Source organism: Podarcis tiliguerta (assembly GCF_965153285.1).
Source record: "Podarcis tiliguerta genome assembly, chromosome: 2".
NCBI classification, from domain to species: Eukaryota; Metazoa; Chordata; class Lepidosauria; order Squamata; family Lacertidae; genus Podarcis; species Podarcis tiliguerta.
In genome coordinates, this window is record NC_139535.1 from 76,010,739 (window position 1) to 76,029,431 (window position 18,693).

At 38.3% G+C, this 18,693-nt stretch overlaps 1 protein-coding gene across 22 annotated transcripts in view; it reads right to left on the bottom strand.

Annotated features, from left to right (window-relative positions):
* TENM2 (teneurin transmembrane protein 2) overlaps window positions 1-18,693 on the bottom strand; it is a 753,140-nt gene that overhangs the window by 356,754 nt on the left and 377,693 nt on the right. For all 22 annotated transcript variants that reach the window (XM_083430660.1, XM_083430659.1, XM_083430641.1 and 19 more), the window contains one exon: window positions 15,948-16,031. In XM_083430660.1, the coding sequence (XP_083286786.1) occupies window positions 15,948-16,031 (84 nt within the window). The remainder of the gene's footprint in view (window positions 1-15,947; window positions 16,032-18,693) is intronic.

Genomic DNA, 18,693 nt, shown 5'->3' on the forward strand with positions numbered 1-18,693 from the left:
GTTTTGAATTTTCCTATATCACATGCTCTGTCATGGGATGGCTGCAGGGTGCTTATTTTTACACCCCTTCCCCTTTACCATTGAAATGGCTTTTCAATATAGGATTGAGTCATTGGGATTAACTTAAATAAAGCAATGTTTAAGTATGAGAGTCCTTACTACTTAAAGAGTGCTACTTTTGCCAAAATACTGTTTTTTTAAAAACCCACCAAAGGGACCTTATTTTGTTATGTGGTCATTGATGGACAGCCAAGTGCTCTTTGGAGACTTTCCTAGCAATCCATTCTGGTCTCAAAGGAGCCACCAATCTATGTTTCTCGGCAATACTTTAACAGTTTGACATTTACACGGTGACCATGGCTAACCATCTAGAGACTACTTCTGCAAGGTGATGTCGACTGCCTAGAGTGCAGACTAATGTGTACTACAAGTCAACCCCTGTAATAAACTGTGAACTTTTCAACAGGGCTTAAAAATACACTTGTCAGATAATAGAAAAACACAAAATTTGCCACACAGGTGTTAAAGATCATTCCCCCACCCCACCCTTTCTAAGATGCATTAGAGAAACTATTATCTCCCAGTACCAAGGAATAAACTGTGTTTTTAAAGTAGCACCCACTATAGTGATAGTGGAGAGGGTACCACTTGGGAGAAGACACAAAGAATGTTGTACGTCTTATTGACAACAATCCTAAGCTCATGACACCATCAGGGCTTATAAACAGTGTGACTCATGACAGTCTCAAGTGTCAGTGACGCCCTGTGCAACACAAAAAATGGGTGCCCCCCACCTGTCACGCTCCATTCTAAATAACAGCTGTGCAACCTTGCACCTTCTGCAACCAAATCTCCTAGTCCCGTTCAGCAAATCAAACCCTATTGCTATATAAAGAAGAACAAGACAAAAATCGTTCTCACTCATCTATTGCCTTATCAAAGCATCAGAAAATTCATAATAGACTTGAATGCATAAGTGATCTTCTGTTCTAATTTCATGCAGAGCAACTGGAAAGATGTTTCAAAGTAAAACAGAAATGATAATACACATAATGGGCAAGGCTATATTTCAAAGAGATTTTTGATAATTCATGTCTTCAAGGTTTACTCAGTTTAGGCCAAGTCAAAGAGACATCTGATATAATCTTTAAATTTATGCAAAGTAACACATCATTTGAAATGATAAAAAAACAGGATTGACTCAAATGTCATTAATATTCAATATTCTACCCTATACATAAATATGTGTCAGACTTATTTCATACCATTTTGGGGCAGAAAAATTGCTACTAGTAGAAATCCAGTTAGCTATATAAATAATATAGTCAATATGAGATCTAGGGTTTCTTTAAGTGCTTTGTTTATAGCTAACTGACTTTGAGCAACTAATTATAAAACCCACGTAAAATGGTTTTGAAAAACATTTCCACCCACCTGGTTATTTCAATATTGTCAATACCTATTACAAATGTGAAGAATCATAACCCATTATTATCCAAGTGTGGTGTCCATTTTTCCCAGTACAGGGAAGATTCAGTAAAAGGGATCATATATATTCAGTGCTTTTTTTCTGGGAGGACTCAGGGGTATGCATACCCCTAAACATTTTGTGAATCTTTGTACTTTTGTCCATTTACTGTATTTATTTTTCCCGATCTTAACTATAAAATTGTGATTTTCTTGAGTCAAAATGAGAGTGCCCCTAAACATTTGGGGGGGGGAACACTGTATTTTTTTTTTTTTTTAAAAAAAACATTTTAAAAGGGGGGAAAACCACACAAATATTTGTGGTGAGGCACAGCCACTCTCCTAAAACTTGCATCACTACAGTTTACTTGCTGCTATGCTCTCCAGCCTTAGTCCCCTCCAGGGAAGCTGAAGAGATGTAGATGTTGGAAGACAGCTTCATGGGTTTGTTCTACAGCTCCAGCCACTACTGGGGAAAATGATTTACATGGTGTCAAAAATCCATGTTATGACTTCAAACTCAGTTTTGAATCCAGATTCTCATAGGTCCAAACATGAAACCCTCAAGGTGGTGTGTGCACGGTTCCTAGGTGATTTCCCATCAAAGCACAGACCAGATCCAGATCTGCTTAGCTTCAGTGAAGTCATAGCCTAATGTACTTTTAGGACATTCCACTATGTTGAAAGTGGTTCTCAATCGTTTTGAGGTGGGATGTTTGAATATTATTACATTTCATGTACATTTTATGTTTTCAAATATAACAGATAAAGCAGATATAAATTATTCCTTTTATTGTAGCTTCCTTAGGTACTTAGAAGAGGAGAAAGTCTTCAAAGCCACACAGAAGTTCTTCATTAAAGCGTTGGTAGTCAGAGCAAAGTTAAAACACACTTTTGGTTCTAAAAAAATCTTAAATATTAAGGTTAGAATTGTTAACCTGGTTGCTCTGAGAAGAAAAGTGAGATGATATAAGTACATGGATGTTAATTAAATTACCTTACTAAAGGACTTCAGAGTAGTGATAACTCATGGGTCAGCCGTCTTTTAGGATAAATGTTCCAAAAATAAATTACATGGAAAACAGGTAATGAGTTAAGGCACAGATCTGTCTCCGTTTCATTCAAGCTGTACAAAATCCTCGTAAGGCGGTGAGCAGAAAGGAAAAATAACTTTTCACATTAGACTTCATTCAGATATGGGGTTTACTGCTTTATTTTACTGGTTACAATGCTAGCACATTCTGACCCAATTTTTAATGTTCCTTTTACACTGCAGTACCTGTTGCAATATGCAACTGTTCCTTTTTCATCAATATGCTGCCATGTCACAAAATATTTAAACAGTGGGAAAGAATTATGTGTTCATAATCTGCCCCAAATTTTGCCACATGAGCAGCAGTGGTGCGATCATGAAAATCACAGGAAAATTACAGCTCAAAAGTCCCACAATTCTCTGAGTTAATGGGGTTGAAATTGTATTTCACAGAAATGATTGCTAAAAATCCACTAGATTTCCAGAAGTTGCCTTTACATCATGTGAAATATCACATATTATACAAAAAATATTAAGATGTAAGGAAGATCAGAAAGACGGAATAAAGTGGTGTCTGAATGACACCTTAGGTGAACACAATTCAATTCAATTGTAGTTACCTAGGTCATATATTATTATTGAACAGCTAGAGTTTCTCAAATGAAATATGTGAATTATGCAAAATGTTATCTGCCATAGGTGCCAACTTCCTGGGGGCCTGGGGGCCCAAGCACCCACAAATTTCAGTGCCAGGGCCATGCATGCTGCATGGCATCCACAGTCCTGGGCAAGCTGGCACTCCTGCTATCCACCACAAATATGTCATATAAACATGGCAGGTAGCCAAAGGTCCAGCCTGAAGTCACATGAGACCACCACCTTGCTGAAGTTAAGCAGAGCTAGATATGGTCAGTGTGTGGATGGATGACCACCAGGGAATCAAATGCATTAACTGATTAATATATCACTTAATGTTAGACTATGCCTTTCAGCTTGAGCTTATGTGGATAAGGAAATAATAAAAAATCTAAAAGAGCTGGGGAAAAGGGAATAGGACCACAGAGGCCAAGATCTTTAAAGTGAGTCTTCATAACTTAGAGGCTGTAGGAATCCCATTTGTACATATATAGTTAATTTATGGAAGTTGCTGTGTGATCACAATAAGTAGCTCCTTCTTGCAACTGCATGGCTCTGGTCATAAACCTGTATATTGGGCGGAACATCACCAGAGCGTCTATGTATGTACAGTTGTACACCTATAGGCTCTCCACACCAGTATGAACCCTGTATAAGGGTGGGGCTGTCAGAGGTGGTCTCCACATATTGGCTATACTTATAGATGAGTTTCTTGCAGCAGTCGTTTTACAATGACTTAAGGAGCTGGATAATGTAGCCATAAAAGCGGGATATAAAATAAGTAAATAAATAACCCCGTAAAAGAATGATTTGATTGGCAAGGACATTTTTTTTTAAACCTGGAAAGGACAGCACATAGCAGCACAGAAACAAACAGCCAGGGTGCCTTAGTCCTACAAAGACTTATTCCAAGTCTTTGGACATAGACATAGGTTCCAGCCTGAACCACAGAGAACTAGTAGGCTTCTTATTGACCGCAATACAATTAGCAATAGCTCAACAATGGAAAAACAGACTGAGATACCCCTGAACACATGGAAAAATAATATCTGGGATACAACAATGTCAGAGCGTCTTACCAGACAAAGGAGGGCAATTAAAGGCATAATGAATAGAGAAATGTGGACCCGTTTCTTTAACTATGTTAAAGGCCAAAATCAAGACCTTGTTATACCAACCACTCAATATTCTCAGTGGAGGGGTTACATTAATATGTTTATATGTTGAATGTGTAAGTTCACATCTGGAGTCAATGGATAAAACAAACACCATTAGATGTACTGCTGGATAAGTATTAAATGGTTCTTGTAATTTAAACAAATAAACAATTGGGGGAGGAAAGTGAAGAAGAACAGCCAAGGCAATGAGAAGAACAAAGCACAGACTAGAATAAAACAAGATATAAGATTGGATCTTGGAAATACTAGCAGGGTAGAGTCCATGTTAATGTGCTTGTTTGCGGAGAAAAAGGAGGGAGATGGAAGTTACTTTCAAGGTTTAATATTTCTGAAACAGGGAAGGTCTCCAGTAGTGAAAGACTGAATCAACTGATAGCAGGTCAGTCCTACTTAGGCCACTTTATTCCCCTAGTTCAAAGAGACATGAGGAACCAAGAAGAGCCCAACGAAAACTAAAAGACAAACTAGCAAGCATTCACATGTGAAACAGATGTGGAAAACCTAGTCTACTATAAACCCATCTTTATGGTACAAAGTAACCATTTAATGGGCAAGGCTAGACTTCATCAATTTAGTATTCATCATTGTTAACAATGATTAATTCATTTGCTGTTCCGCGGTCATTACAGTAACACCCCAGATATTCTACAATTATTTTAGTCATTAGTGTGAGCCATTATTTCAAAGCATTAAGACAGTTTTAGTGAGAAAGCTCTTTCACTAAAGCTTTAATCTCCCCCCCCCCCACAACGTTTTGCTACCTTATCTGTAACTTTCTCTAATGTATGCCTTTCAGTGCTCACTGGTATGATGTTTCCAAGTCTTCTGATGTCCTTTCCTTACATCAACGATTATAAAACAGGGAAAATAATGATATCTGATGCTTCCCTAAAGGTTTGCCATGAATTTCTCAGTGTCTTAAAGTTTGAAAAGGATAATATACTAGGCTTCTTCATGCCTTCTGGATACCATAGAAAATGCAATATTGTAAATTGAAAGTCAGGTGCACAAGCTTTAAGGACTTCAGGAAATAATCAAGGATACACTATTGTGTGTGTAGCCCAATCTTAGTTATGCTTACCTAGACACAAGTCCCACTGTGTTCAATGGAGCTTGTTTCCAAGTGCACAGGGTTGTAGTCTTGGGTTGAAATCCAATACTTTTCCAGGACTAAGCCCCATTGACCTCAATAGGGCTTATTTCTGAGTAGACATATAGATAATTATGCTGCATTTTGTCATCCTAAACAATTTACTTGCAAGTAACTTCCATTAATCTATCTGGGATCACTTCCAAGAAAATAAAATTGTGATGCCTGTCTATGATCCTATGCTGAGTTAAATCATTTATGTGACTCTATTATTACTACTACCACTAGTAGTAGTAGTAGTGAGCCAGTGTGTTGTCAGAGTGTTGGACTATTCTCAGCCTAACCTACCTTACAGGGTTGTTCTGAGGATAAAATGAGGAGGAGGAGTATTGTTCCACCTTGAGCTCATTGGAAGAAAGGTAGGATATAAACATAAAATATATACTATTTATCTATCCATATATGTTTTACTGCTACTACGACTACCACTTTATATACCACTTACATGTCAAAATGGCTTCTAAGTGGTTTACAAATATAAAACCAATTATAAAATATCCACACAAAATTAAAATACACATTAAAACATTTACATTGAAACATTCAATGTATCCATAACTAAAATATACAATAAACCAAGTCTGTTAAAAAGCATGTCAAGTGAAAGAGTTAAAATAATTAAACAATTAGGTCAGAAAGTTCAACTGCAGGGGAACGCTTGTCAAAACAGGTATGTTTCCTAGAGGCAGCAGAACGCCAATATCAACTAGGCCCCTCATATTTCAGTCATAGCAAAACTAGCCAGACTCCAATTGCTGATCTAATGCCCTTACCAGACAGCAAAGTTGGTGATACGCCATAGTCTTAGACAGTTCCAAAGGCAATGTTACCTGTGTTCTTGTTACTAGAGGAACTCCACAATTTTCAGACTTGGGAACTTCTTACCCATAGGGCCTCTGACACAAGCAGCAACATCCACCCAAAGGAAAACACTCTGAAATCATATTCATTTCAATTGCTGAGCTGTATTAATGCTTGACTTCCCTATTATTATTATTATTATTATTATTTATTAAATTTGTATACTGCCCTTAATCCGAAGATCACAGGGCCTATTACAACACAAAAATACACAATGAGAACAGAAGATACATAATAAAACAAAACAAAAAACCAATAATCCCTCTCTGACAAAAAACAACAACAAACATTTAAAAGGCCATAGAATTTTAATCAGCCCAAGGCCTAGTCAGAGAGCAACATTTTCGCCTGGCATCTAAAGATATGTAATGAATGTGCTAGGCAAACCTCCCTAAAAGCACTTAATATGCTGAATGATGCTTAAAGAACCATAAGGATCACAGCGCATATTATTGATATTATTTTCATTATTGTTCTAATTAGCATTACATATATTACACAAAACCAAGATAAGAGAACAAATTTCCATGGATAAATATGACAACTGTCACTGAGTTCCACAGGAGAAACACTCCACAGCCCAAACTTTCTTTTAAATGTGTTCTCTACATGTAGTCACCACAAAAGCACTTCTGTTCTATACCACATGTGTCATTGGCTATTTCTGAAAATAATGCTTTAAAAAATAGAATGAAATCAGCCAGCGTTAATACTATGGAATAAGTCGGCACTAAGAGATGGTGTTTATTTTGTCACAGCTTGTGTTAAAAACTGCCACCTATGTAAAAAGTGCCATACAAAATGCTGTTTTTAAAAATCTGCCGTCATTGAATTTCATAAAACATGAACACTTATTTTCATGGTTTCAAATTCTCCAGGACATGGTACAATGCACCCGAGATAAGTTTATATAAATCTGACACAATGTTGTATTTTGCCAGAAGCTGCATCTTGCAAGATGCAATCTGTTTTATTTCAGAAACAAAGTTTGCAAATTTGGTGGTTCGAATATGAGTGTTCTGAAGAAACAAATTCTATAACAAAGAATAAATCTGTCTTGGGGGTTTCTATCACACACAGTTGTCAGTTTTCTTTCTGCTAGTAACTAATCTGCAATTAATTCCCACCCCCCAAAATATCTTTGATTCTTACATATTATATTTTTATATACTAAGTACACATATTTCATAATGTAGTTTACAACATGCGCTGATAGATGATTCATGGGCAAAACAGCATGTTGTAAGAAAATTAATTGTTCAATCTGAAACTGGCATCTGTAGAAATCAGTGCACATACCTGCAGGATGTAAATACACTTTTGCTTACCTATTATATAAATATATAACCTGTATGAAGTCAATATGAATAAATATTTGAAACCTTGAGTGAAGGAGCCGGGTTGACTAAACTAATTACTGGGTTACCTTCAGTGGAATTGCAACAGGGTGAACAGTGTCTGGTTTATTTAAATGAAATTTTCTATGACGATAGAAATAGTTGGGTGTGAAAATTGCCAAGATTATGTGTTTTAGTAGCTATTTTAAGTTTAATGACAGAAATTTTAGAGATCTAAATTCATAACCATACAGTCACAGTAGGCTAAAATACATCTGTCATTTCTTTTGGAAATATAAACTATACTGTGAATCCCTTCTTAGAACCTCTTAAAAGGTTTTATAGATGCCACTCTGAAATTAAAAATCAAAGACTTGAAACTTATCATGACCACTGTTTTGTTCATAGAGCAAGGCTTTCCCAGCTTGTTGTCATAGACCCCCTCCCCCAAAAAGAAGCTGATTGGGAGGGTCAAGGGAACCTTAGGATGGTGTTGGGTATGGTGCAGGGGCATACTGAAGATGAGTCCACAATGAAAGTGAAAGTGCCTTCCTGCTTCTTGCACTAGGCTTCTTTGGATGAAAGCAAATTATAATTCAGTTTGTAAGCTTATTTATCACAGAAAATTAATAAATAAAGGACATGAAAATATTTCAGTACTTCTAGAGCACCACAGACATATGAGAAACAGGAGTGATGTAGACATCTGTCCCAGATGTCTTTATTCAACAAGTTATTTCTCATGCCTCCTTACCCAGGTTCCATCACAAATAGGAATGGAGAAATTTTTGATTCCCCCTTTCAGTTTCCTGAATGAACAATATCAGAAAGAAACTTTGTAGGAATCATAACAGGTCTGTTCTAGAGATAACCCCACAAAACATAGTGCTCTCAATGTGATGCAATTAGTAATACACAAGGGGATGTCATGCGCAGAGTCCCCAAGGTAAGGATCCTGTATTAAAAGAGATGCCTACAGTGAAGAATAGAAAGGGAAAGTATTAGACTTAGTTTGCATATCTTGCTACCCACCAAGCTAGCCCACCAGCCATGTTGCAACTGCCAGGTATTTGACAACTTCCTCTTTTCTTCCTGGGAAAAAGAGAGGGGGCTTAAAGATTTCCTGAAAAGTTTCAGCACGCTGGATCAGAGCTTCTTCAGACTTACAATAAGACAATGACCATCTGCATCTTGTCCCTACTAATCTGCATTTGTAGGTTGGCCTTTGTACAGAAGTACAGTGCCAACATATTGAAGTTGGAAGCTGATCTGCCCCTTTTGCTTATAGGTAGCAGCCCCGAGCACAATTCCCTACCACAGTGATTACCTAACTAGTGTCTGTATATAATCTACTTTCAGACAATGAGAATAATCACACCAACTTCAGCAAGAGTAGAATGTGTCACACACTGTTGTGGTCTATAATGTTGTATACTGGAACTTCCACTGTCAAGTATTTATGAACAGTGCCAGAGCGTAAAACTAACAATGAAGTTGGTCATTCTAAGTGTGGCTTAGTATCAGACTAAGATTTACAAGATTCACATTCAAATAACCACTTAGCCCTGAAACTCACTGGGTAAACCTTTGACTAGTTACTCGCCAGATTTATCTACCTCATGAGGTTGTTGTGAAGATAAAAGGAAGAGAAGCCTTTTACACAGATTCTTTGTTGGAAGAAAAGCAGGGTATAAATGTAGTAAAGGTAAAAAATAAAATAAACATACAAGCTATCAGCATGTGTGTAAATTTATAAGTTCCTTGAGGAAAAGATATATCCCTAATTCAACAGAACTTGAAATTTAAATATCAATAGTACAGAATAAAATAAGAGTAGGTAAGAGAATGGACAAGAGAGACAGCAAGGGTAAGAAAGATGATTATGAAGTACAACGGTGCCATTTCGGCTGTGGAACTGAAAAAATGGTAAACTATACTTAACTCAGTTCTTCAGTTTCTGAGTAAATGAATTGCAAAACAGAAGCTTTCTGTGTACCACCAGCAGAACACAGAATGTATGAGCAAATATAGTGAGGCACACATTCGGGTTTGGTCAGGGAGATAACTGATTTAGATTCCTGATCAGTGATTCCATGAAGCTCAATGAGTAATCTTTGAGCCACACTGGTGATATTATAAAAATAAATGAAGTAAGAATAATTAATTTTAAAAAAACCATTGCACATTTCTGCAAATTATATTACAGTGGAACCTCAGTTTCCGAACATAATCCATTCCGGAAGACCATTCAAGTTCCAAAATAGTCAAAAACTGAAAACACAATGCAAAACGGAAAAATTAATAGGAAAAACTCAATACGAAAGCTGCCTCGGAAGTTCAACTTCTGAGGCGCATTCGAAAACGGAAGCATTTACTTCCGGGTTTATGGCGTTTGAGTTCTGAATCATTCGTCAACGGAGATATTCCAAAACTGAGGTTCCACAGTAGTAATATATATACATAGGTAACTGGGAGTAAAACCCACTGAACTTAGTGGTATTTACTTCTCAGTAGATCTGGGACGCAGGTGGCACTGTGGTCTAAACCGGTGAGCCTAGGGCTTGCCAATCGGAAGGTGGGCAGTTTGAATACCCACGGCGGGGTGAGCTCCTGTTGTTCGGTCCCAGCTCCTGCCAACCTAGCAGTTCAAAAGCACGTCAAAGTGCAAGTAGATAAATAGGTAAGGTAAACGGAGTTTCCGTGCTCTGCTCTGGTTTCGCCAGAAGCGGCTTAATAATGTTGGCCACATGACCCGGAAAAACTGTCTGCGGAGAAACGTCACCTCCCTCGGCCAGTAAAGCGAGATGAGTGCCGCAACCCCAGAGTTGTTTGCGACTGGACTTAACTGTCAGGGGTACTTTACCTTTTACCTTTTGAGATCTGTGTCAGATTGCAATTTGAGAATGTACAATAATGATTAGCATGCACACTGCAACTGTATAATGTTTTAAGCAAATCACATGCATTTAGGTATCATCATAAATTAATCCAGAATTGTTATCCTTGCACTGCAGATGTAGGGCTATGACTAAGATAGCAGCATGCCTGAGATCTAGTTAATTTATGGCTGAGAAAGATTTGAGCAAGTGACTCCTTAGTTTGCAGTATGTTAAACAAGCTCTCATTGCACATCATGCCCAGTGGCTTTAAAACCAGGCTTAATCAATCTTAACCTTTTAATTGGCTTTTACAGTGCTTTATTGTCACATTTTAACTGGCTTTCACAATATTTTCAAGAATTCATATATTGTTAAAAACCAATTAAAAGATTACTGTAAAACATTCAAAGCAGTTTTAACTTGTGTAACCATTTTCAAAAAGTGGTAGTCATCAACACAAACAACAGCACAATAGAAAGCTTTCCCCTAGCTACAAGCAAGAGCTCATCTAGAAAAAAGGCTATGTATGTCTAGAACACAGGCAGTTCTATGCCATTTAAAATACAGAATAAAAGAAAAGTAGATTAAATGTTCTGTGCATTCCACTAATAGTTTTGAGCATATGTTTTAAAAATGAATATATACTCAAAACTATTAGTGGAATGCACAGAATGTTTAAAGCAACCTTACTCACAAAAATAAAATGGAATACACTTTGTTAAAAACATTGCTTCCATTAAATAAGCACACCTATTTCAATAATAGTTTGGGAATCCATACAAAATGGGGCTAAAATGTTTTTCTACTTAAGAGTGAAATCACCTTCAATCTGACCTGGCTTGGTAAGATGGTCACATAACCGTATCTTATTGGCTTTATAATGACATGGTATCATTAACTGCCAACTTAATTGCTGATTGGTAGGTATCACTTCAGGAAGGAGCCTGTTAAATTACAACTTGCAGGTTAGGAAAAGAAGCAGGTACCAATAGGTGATAAAAAGCACACAAGAATGTCATGTAAGAATGGTTTGGGGAAAATATTCACCCTCACAAAAACTTATTTCTACCCCAAATATTTCAGTGAAGCTCTTGTGCATCCCTCCCAAAACTGCTTTGCACAATTGTGGGGTCCTCTAGAACTGGGATGGGGCACTGCTACAGGGGAGTCAGGGCAATTAACAAAAATGGTCTCTTCTGCCCTTCCACCAGTGGGATCCTCTGCTGGATCAAACACCTTCCATTAATATAAGGAGTCCTTCCATTCATGGAAGATACATGTAGGATCTAATCTTTTATCCACAGAGAAACAAGGGTTTTGCTTTTACAATAGCCTCATGTGTTGTTGAAACATACTGCAGTCATTGTAGGGATGTGTCCTCAGATAGATGACAAAGTCTGTGCCATCTGTCTATTCACAGAACCAAAATGCATGATTTGGTCATAATTCTTTCAACAAATTGCTAGTACTGCAATGATGATATTACTGCCAATTCCCACATCTGTGTCATTTTATGTACTATACTGTTACTTCAGTATACAATGCCCAACTTCTGAATTACTACATTAAGATTATATATGTAGACATGATTCTCATCCCATATTGAAGCATAATAAATAAAAAGATTATATTTGAATGTGTTAGAATGCATTTTATAAGCATGTGCTTTAACTGAGGTAAATAATCACACACACACAAATAAAATCTGTAACAAAATATTCAGTTTGCTTATCATTATTATTGTTGTCAGAGCAATAGGATTACTCAATTTTGTACAGCGAATGATGCGATTCTTTTTAGATGTAACCATGTGCAAACTATACCAGTAACAGCATTTGTCCTTTCTACTAGAACAAGTTCCTGGCAAGTAATAAAATGGACCAAAGCAAACACAGTGTTTCAAATTGAAAGCAAAGGTTTCAAGAGGAAATTATTCCTAGCATGAATTAAGCAACTGTGGTTATTGGGTGCAGATACTGAGTCACATTATGAATGTTGCGATATAATGGCTGATCATGAGTTATCATAGTATTTATGTCTAACAGCCTGTAAGAAAGGCAAAGGAAACTAGCCTTCAGGGAATATTAAGACACCATGGTGTTATTATTACAAATTCACCTGAAGTGGTCAGGAACTGACCACTTGCAGACTGTGCAAATGTTGAGAAAAAGTAGTTTCAGACTGTAGTGAAAATGTATGTTTGAACATTCATTTGTGCTATTAACTCCCTGCATGTTAGGGTGAAGGGTAGTTTATAATTTGTATTCCTCGTATGCTACCTTTCCAAACAAATGATTTTCTTCCTGAATTTGGAAATGCTACAGTACACTACTGTTCCCTTGTCAATAAAACTTGGTAGCTGAATGAGGTGGGGTGGGTGAATGACAAAGCACCTTTTCTTAGCATTTTAACTGACTGTTAGGTAAAGGTAAAGGGACCCCTTACCATTAGGTCCAGTCGTGATCGACTCTGTGGTTGCGGCGCTCATCTCGCTTTATTGGCCGAGGGAGCTGGCGTACAGCTTCCGGGTCATGTGGCCAGCATGACTAAGCCGCTTCTGGCAAACCAGAGCAGCCACGGAAACGTCGTTTACCTTCCCGCCGGAGCGGTACCTATTTATCTACTTGCACTTTGACGTGCTTTCGAACTGCTAGCTTGGCAGGAGCAGGGACTGAGCAACGGGAGCTCATCCCGTCACAGGAATTTGAACTGCCGACCTTCTGATTGGGAAGTCCTAGGCTCTGTGGTTAACCCACAGCACCACCCGCGTGCCTTAACTGACTGTTAGATGTGCTCAAATTAACCATTGCTGGGAAACGATAGCAGAAAAGGACTACTGCCTCATGTCCTTTTTCTGAGCATTTGGCTGGCCATCTAGCAGGGCTACATTTTTTGTTGTTATGAGAGCCTGTCACTCATGGCTACAATATGCTTTGCATGCACAAGGTTTCAAGTTTCATGTTTGACATGTTAGGAAAGTTAGCTAAGAACAATTTGAGACCAGTTCTGGTCACTTGTGTGGAAGAAATAACAAGATCATATAATGAGATATTAGCACTTTGGTTAGTACCCCTAGGAAGAGTAGCTTCCCCAAAAGACACACAAAGGAAAATAAGCAATCACATGTTTACCATATATCTAGTTTTCCTTGTTAGCTTACAAAAATTATGGCTACATATGTGTGGAATATATAGCATGTCACTGAATCTTAATCTGGATAATATCTACAGCTAGAGTCTTCAACTGGAAGCATACTTCTCAAGCATCCTTCATTGTTATGAGCACCCCTCCATCTTTTTCAAATATTAGTAAATAAACTGGCATAAAAACAGACTTGGCTAGCAACAAAGGGTTAGCTGACAGTCCTTAGATGACCAGCTGGGGAATGTGTGGATGTGCTGTATGTGCGGGACACACTCACAAATAATTTCATTTGGAAGAATCATGTTGCAGCTGCATATGGGTCTTGAAGTTTAGGCAGCACCTTTACAAGTCAGCACAACTGAATATACTGCAGTGTGCATCATTCCCATTCAGAGAAGTTTATTTATGTAAATTATATCAAATGTATATTGGCTGGGCATGAGAGCCCACTGTCAGGATAATATATTGTTGTGAGGGTGGTTTTTTGGGAGTAGGCTATATGCCTGAGTCCCTTCTAATTCCCAGATCCAGTGAGGATTTGATAGTTGGAATAGCCAGACCGCCTTCTTAGTAATGGACCTAAGTATGGGTCACTAGCAGGGCCATCTTAAGCATATGCGGCGCCAGGGTGCAAATATCCACCTGGCGTCATCCCCCCAGGTTGCCCAGAGTTGTCAACCTTTTTTTAGGGAGCTGACGCCACGCTTATCTCTGCTCAGGAAAAGAAAACAAGAAACATAAGGAGCCTGACGCAACAAACCAGCCCGAGGCGTCTGCGTCAACGACTGAGTGAAGCCAGGCGTCTCGTGGTGTAAGCAGCGTGTGCTGGGCAGGCCTCTCCATGGCCCTATGCCAATCCCAGGCGTGCAGGAGGGTGGAGCTGGCCGGCCGCCTCAGTGCCTCGCTGGCTCGCCCACCCCTGAGAGCCCGGCGCCCCGCACCCCTGGTGCCTATGGTTAAGATGGCCTTGGTCATTAGGGTAACAAAGGAATTGGCTCTACACCAGAGGACAAATGGGTGCCCCTCCCTCAAAGTTAGGAGAAAATTGAGAGTTTTGGGGAGTTTGAACTGGGCTAAAGTCAGCAGACAGGCAGAGGCCTGAGATAGAAACAGCTCTCTGTAAATGGAAGGAGCCCTTCCAGGGTCCAAGTCACAGTAATTAATAAACAGTGTTCACATGTATAAAACTTGGTTCTTCTATGTCAGCAGCAACACACAAGCAGCAACTATAAAATGAAAGGTCTCCTCCACACACACGTATGCTGTAAGTAAAAGCCATGTTTTTATACATGTGAGTTCATTCTGCACTGAGGATTTGTTTTCCAAAATATAGCATAAGAAGCAGCCTAAGTTAGTCAAAACCAAAGGACAGTATAAAACTACATCGCTGCACACAGAGAACAACTTATATGAGTGCAACAGAACTTCACCTTCCTCTCCTTCCCTTGCATGCACCCCAAATCTGCTCTGGAGATCCCTTAACCCACTGGAGCAGATTTGAGGATTGTATGAGAGGCACCAAGGAGGAGAGGGAGAGAAAGTTCCATTGCATTCATAGAAGTTGTTCCATGTAATGATTTAGTGAGTTAAAAGCCTATACGCCAACATTTTTGTTACTGAGGTAATCAATTTAAAATATTATTTACTTTAAGGACTATTTTCAATATGCTTTTGGAATATTTGTCACAGATTTTGATATATTTGAACTAAATATTTTTGTGTAGAATTTTCAGAAAAGATTATTGCATAGGACAAGATGCTGACCAGATCCTCCTGGTAGCTTTCCTAAGAATCCATCATGGATGTATAATCAAATTTCTCATGTGCATCCTTTTAGAACAACCCCCCCAAGGGGGGTATATTATGTGGAAGCGGTCCTAGTGGAAGTAGTGGAGCATTTGCACCAAACAAACTTTGTATTTTAATGGTCAAAGGGCAGGTATCAGATTCTGTAACCACATTTTCTAAGAAGATAAAATGCATCTGACCTTCCATATTTTCAACACTAGGTCCTGTACCTCTCACACTTTCAGTACTGCATCTTGACAATGAGCTCTCCATCCGATACATAAACCAATATTTTTAAAAGAAGAAACTAATTCTAAGCAGTAACATTGACCAGCAAACAAGAAGCATACAGACAAATAAAAGTAAAAACATCATATAAATTTGGCTAGACTAATCAAAGCTGGAAACACACAGCTAGCAAGGCTGCGAATTGAGTTATAGGAAATACAGGGTGAAGGAAGATGAAAACCTTACGTATTAGAGAGTTCTTTGTTTCAGCCAGCTGCTGCCAGCCTGTCTGTCTGTCTTTCAAAGTCTCAGAAAGTTGTGTATGAAAATCTAAATAAAATAAAATACATAAGTTTTAGAACCAGTTCTTCATCAGCCTTCATTGTCAGACAAGCATTTTTAGATGGCATGTTCAGCAGTCAAGATTTTGAGAATTGTTCACCTTCGCCACCCACCACACATCAACAAAACATTTTGTGCAACTACATCTAATATCCCAAAAACATGCTCATAGAATTACTAGGTGTAATGTATATTAGTCCCCATGGACTATACCATTCATGAACAAATTTTCAATGTGAATATTATCTGTTTATATTAAGTCATGGATTTTGCCTTGAGTTACTTTACTTACAAATATTAATAAAGAATCAACATCATCTGGATTATTTTTGCAGAATGCAAATTAGACAGGAAACCAAGTAACTGAGAATAAACAGAATAAGCCTAATAACTTGTTTCCAATTTATATCACTCTATATTAGTTACAAAGGTAATTTCTCTGACTTTTTAGAAATCATTATGATAGCATATTAAGAAGCATTTTGCAATGGAAGACATATATAAAAAAATCAAACAGGTCCTTTTCAGATTAACTAAAACATTTTTCAATGCATCTATGCATAACAACACTAAACTCATTTTTAAAAATTAGTATAACCAAGCCTTTTTTGTGCCACTACTCACTGGTATGGAGTACTTCCCTTTTTCTTAATAAAAAACCCCACTATTATTTGGCATTTATAAGGGGCCTAAGATGGTTCCGGGTATGGTACAAAGATGGTTAAAAACAAGAAGACCCCTAGCTGATGGCTTACCATTTAATAGACACAAAAGGGAAAGAATAAGGAGAGAAGAGAAAGGCAGGTAAACTCAAGTAGAACAATTTTGCTGGGGTGGGGCTGACCTGGCTCCAAACCAGGGGTCAATCACCCCCTGTGCACACATCCACTATCGTGAATCAGTTGAGGAAATGAAAGTTGCAGCACCTCTAGAATCAATTTTAAAAATTATCTGTGATACATTTGATGATAAGCTGTGCACAATGCAGAGCATTTCCATGGAAAAATGATGGGATGAGGTGGAAATTCACTAATATCAAAACACAGTCAGTTATTATTATTTAAAAAATAGACCAGGTGTCAGGACTGGTCGTTGTCCTCTTCCGATCACCACACAAAAGCTTCTTGTTCTTTTATAACTTTTTATTGCGTATTAACAAACCATCTTATAAACGGTTTTTATCTTTAACTATTATGCCTCAGAGTTACTTATTTCAGATACCTTCTGAGCTCTGCTTCTCCGTGACCAGCCACTCTCAAAATGGTGAATGCGCAGTTCCTTTCGCTTTCCCGCTCTTTTTTCTAACCTCCTCACTAGAGCTGGCTTGTATCTCCCCTCCTCCGAATCTGAATTAGTACTTAACCCTTGCCTTTCCTGTGAACATCCTGTCCTTCCCTGTTGTTCCTGTTGCTCTCTTCTATTAGATTCACTGCTCTCCTCCCCACCTTGGGGAAATCTTTCTCCCTCTGGGAAACTGGAAACCTCTAACTCTAACTCTTCCCTGACGCCAGGGTAGCCAATGGGATACCCATCAGCTGTTTCAGGCTATGGCTCCCTGTAGATCCAGGCAGCATGCCCAATGGCCAGGAATGATAGGAGTTGTAGTCCACAACATCTGGAAGACAACATGTTGGCTGTCCTGACACACATTTGTATTCCCATGTTACAGTTGAAGGAATTATATTTTGCAAAAATGACATACCCATGATACACTATATACTAAACACATGACCTGCCATTTAAAAGATCTCTGACATCTAGTTTCCTCTAATAATGAACTTGGGTGGCTGAATGTCCATTGGTTTCAAAGTGAAATGAGTTCAGCCGAAAGGTTGTAGTTTCTATATATTCAGGGAGGATACCCTGGCAGATGGAGGACATTTGTCTAAAAGATGAAATATAAATATTTTAATAAATAAATCATAAATAAAATATAAGTTTGTAAATTAAAAGTAACAAAAAAAGCCCCCCCCCCCCCAAATAAGGACATTATGAATGTTGTTGTAGCAGTTGTGGGGAGAAGGAGAGGACAGGGGAGCAGGGATAAGGCAGAGTGAAGAAGTTGGCCTGCTGAAAGCCCTAAAAGCTTTATTCTGGAGAGGAGGATTAGGGTTGAGGAAGAATGCTCCAAAAAGCCTGAACAGCACAGCATAGCTTCTGTTAATGGCAGTCTGGAATCTGAGCAAGATCACTCCTTTTAGAAGCCGAGGATACACTGCAACACTTGGTTGCAAGTCCCACTTGTCTAATGTGATGGACCTTGGGACATTTCATAACAAATCAGTGATAATTTGTTACCAAATTAACCACATTACAATCAGTTGGATTTCTTAAGCCGATTTCACATAAAAATGTTATCCCATTCAATAGGTGTCTAAAAGCTAGACCCATGTGTGATTTCAAAAGCAGGCTGCTAAGAGCTCTTATTCTACTGTACACAAAGAGAAGTTTGCTGTCTGTAAAAACTGATATCAAAGGTATGAGTGTTTCAAACCATGTCATTTTCAGGTGCTCTTGTCCAGGTCTAATCAGCTGAGCTTTATGTCTGATGAGTAACTCTTGATTTTAAAGCACCAGAAAATATTGCAGATTTTCAAGGGCCCTTCATTGCAAGCAAAAAGCTAGGAATAATACTAAGAAATATGTAGTC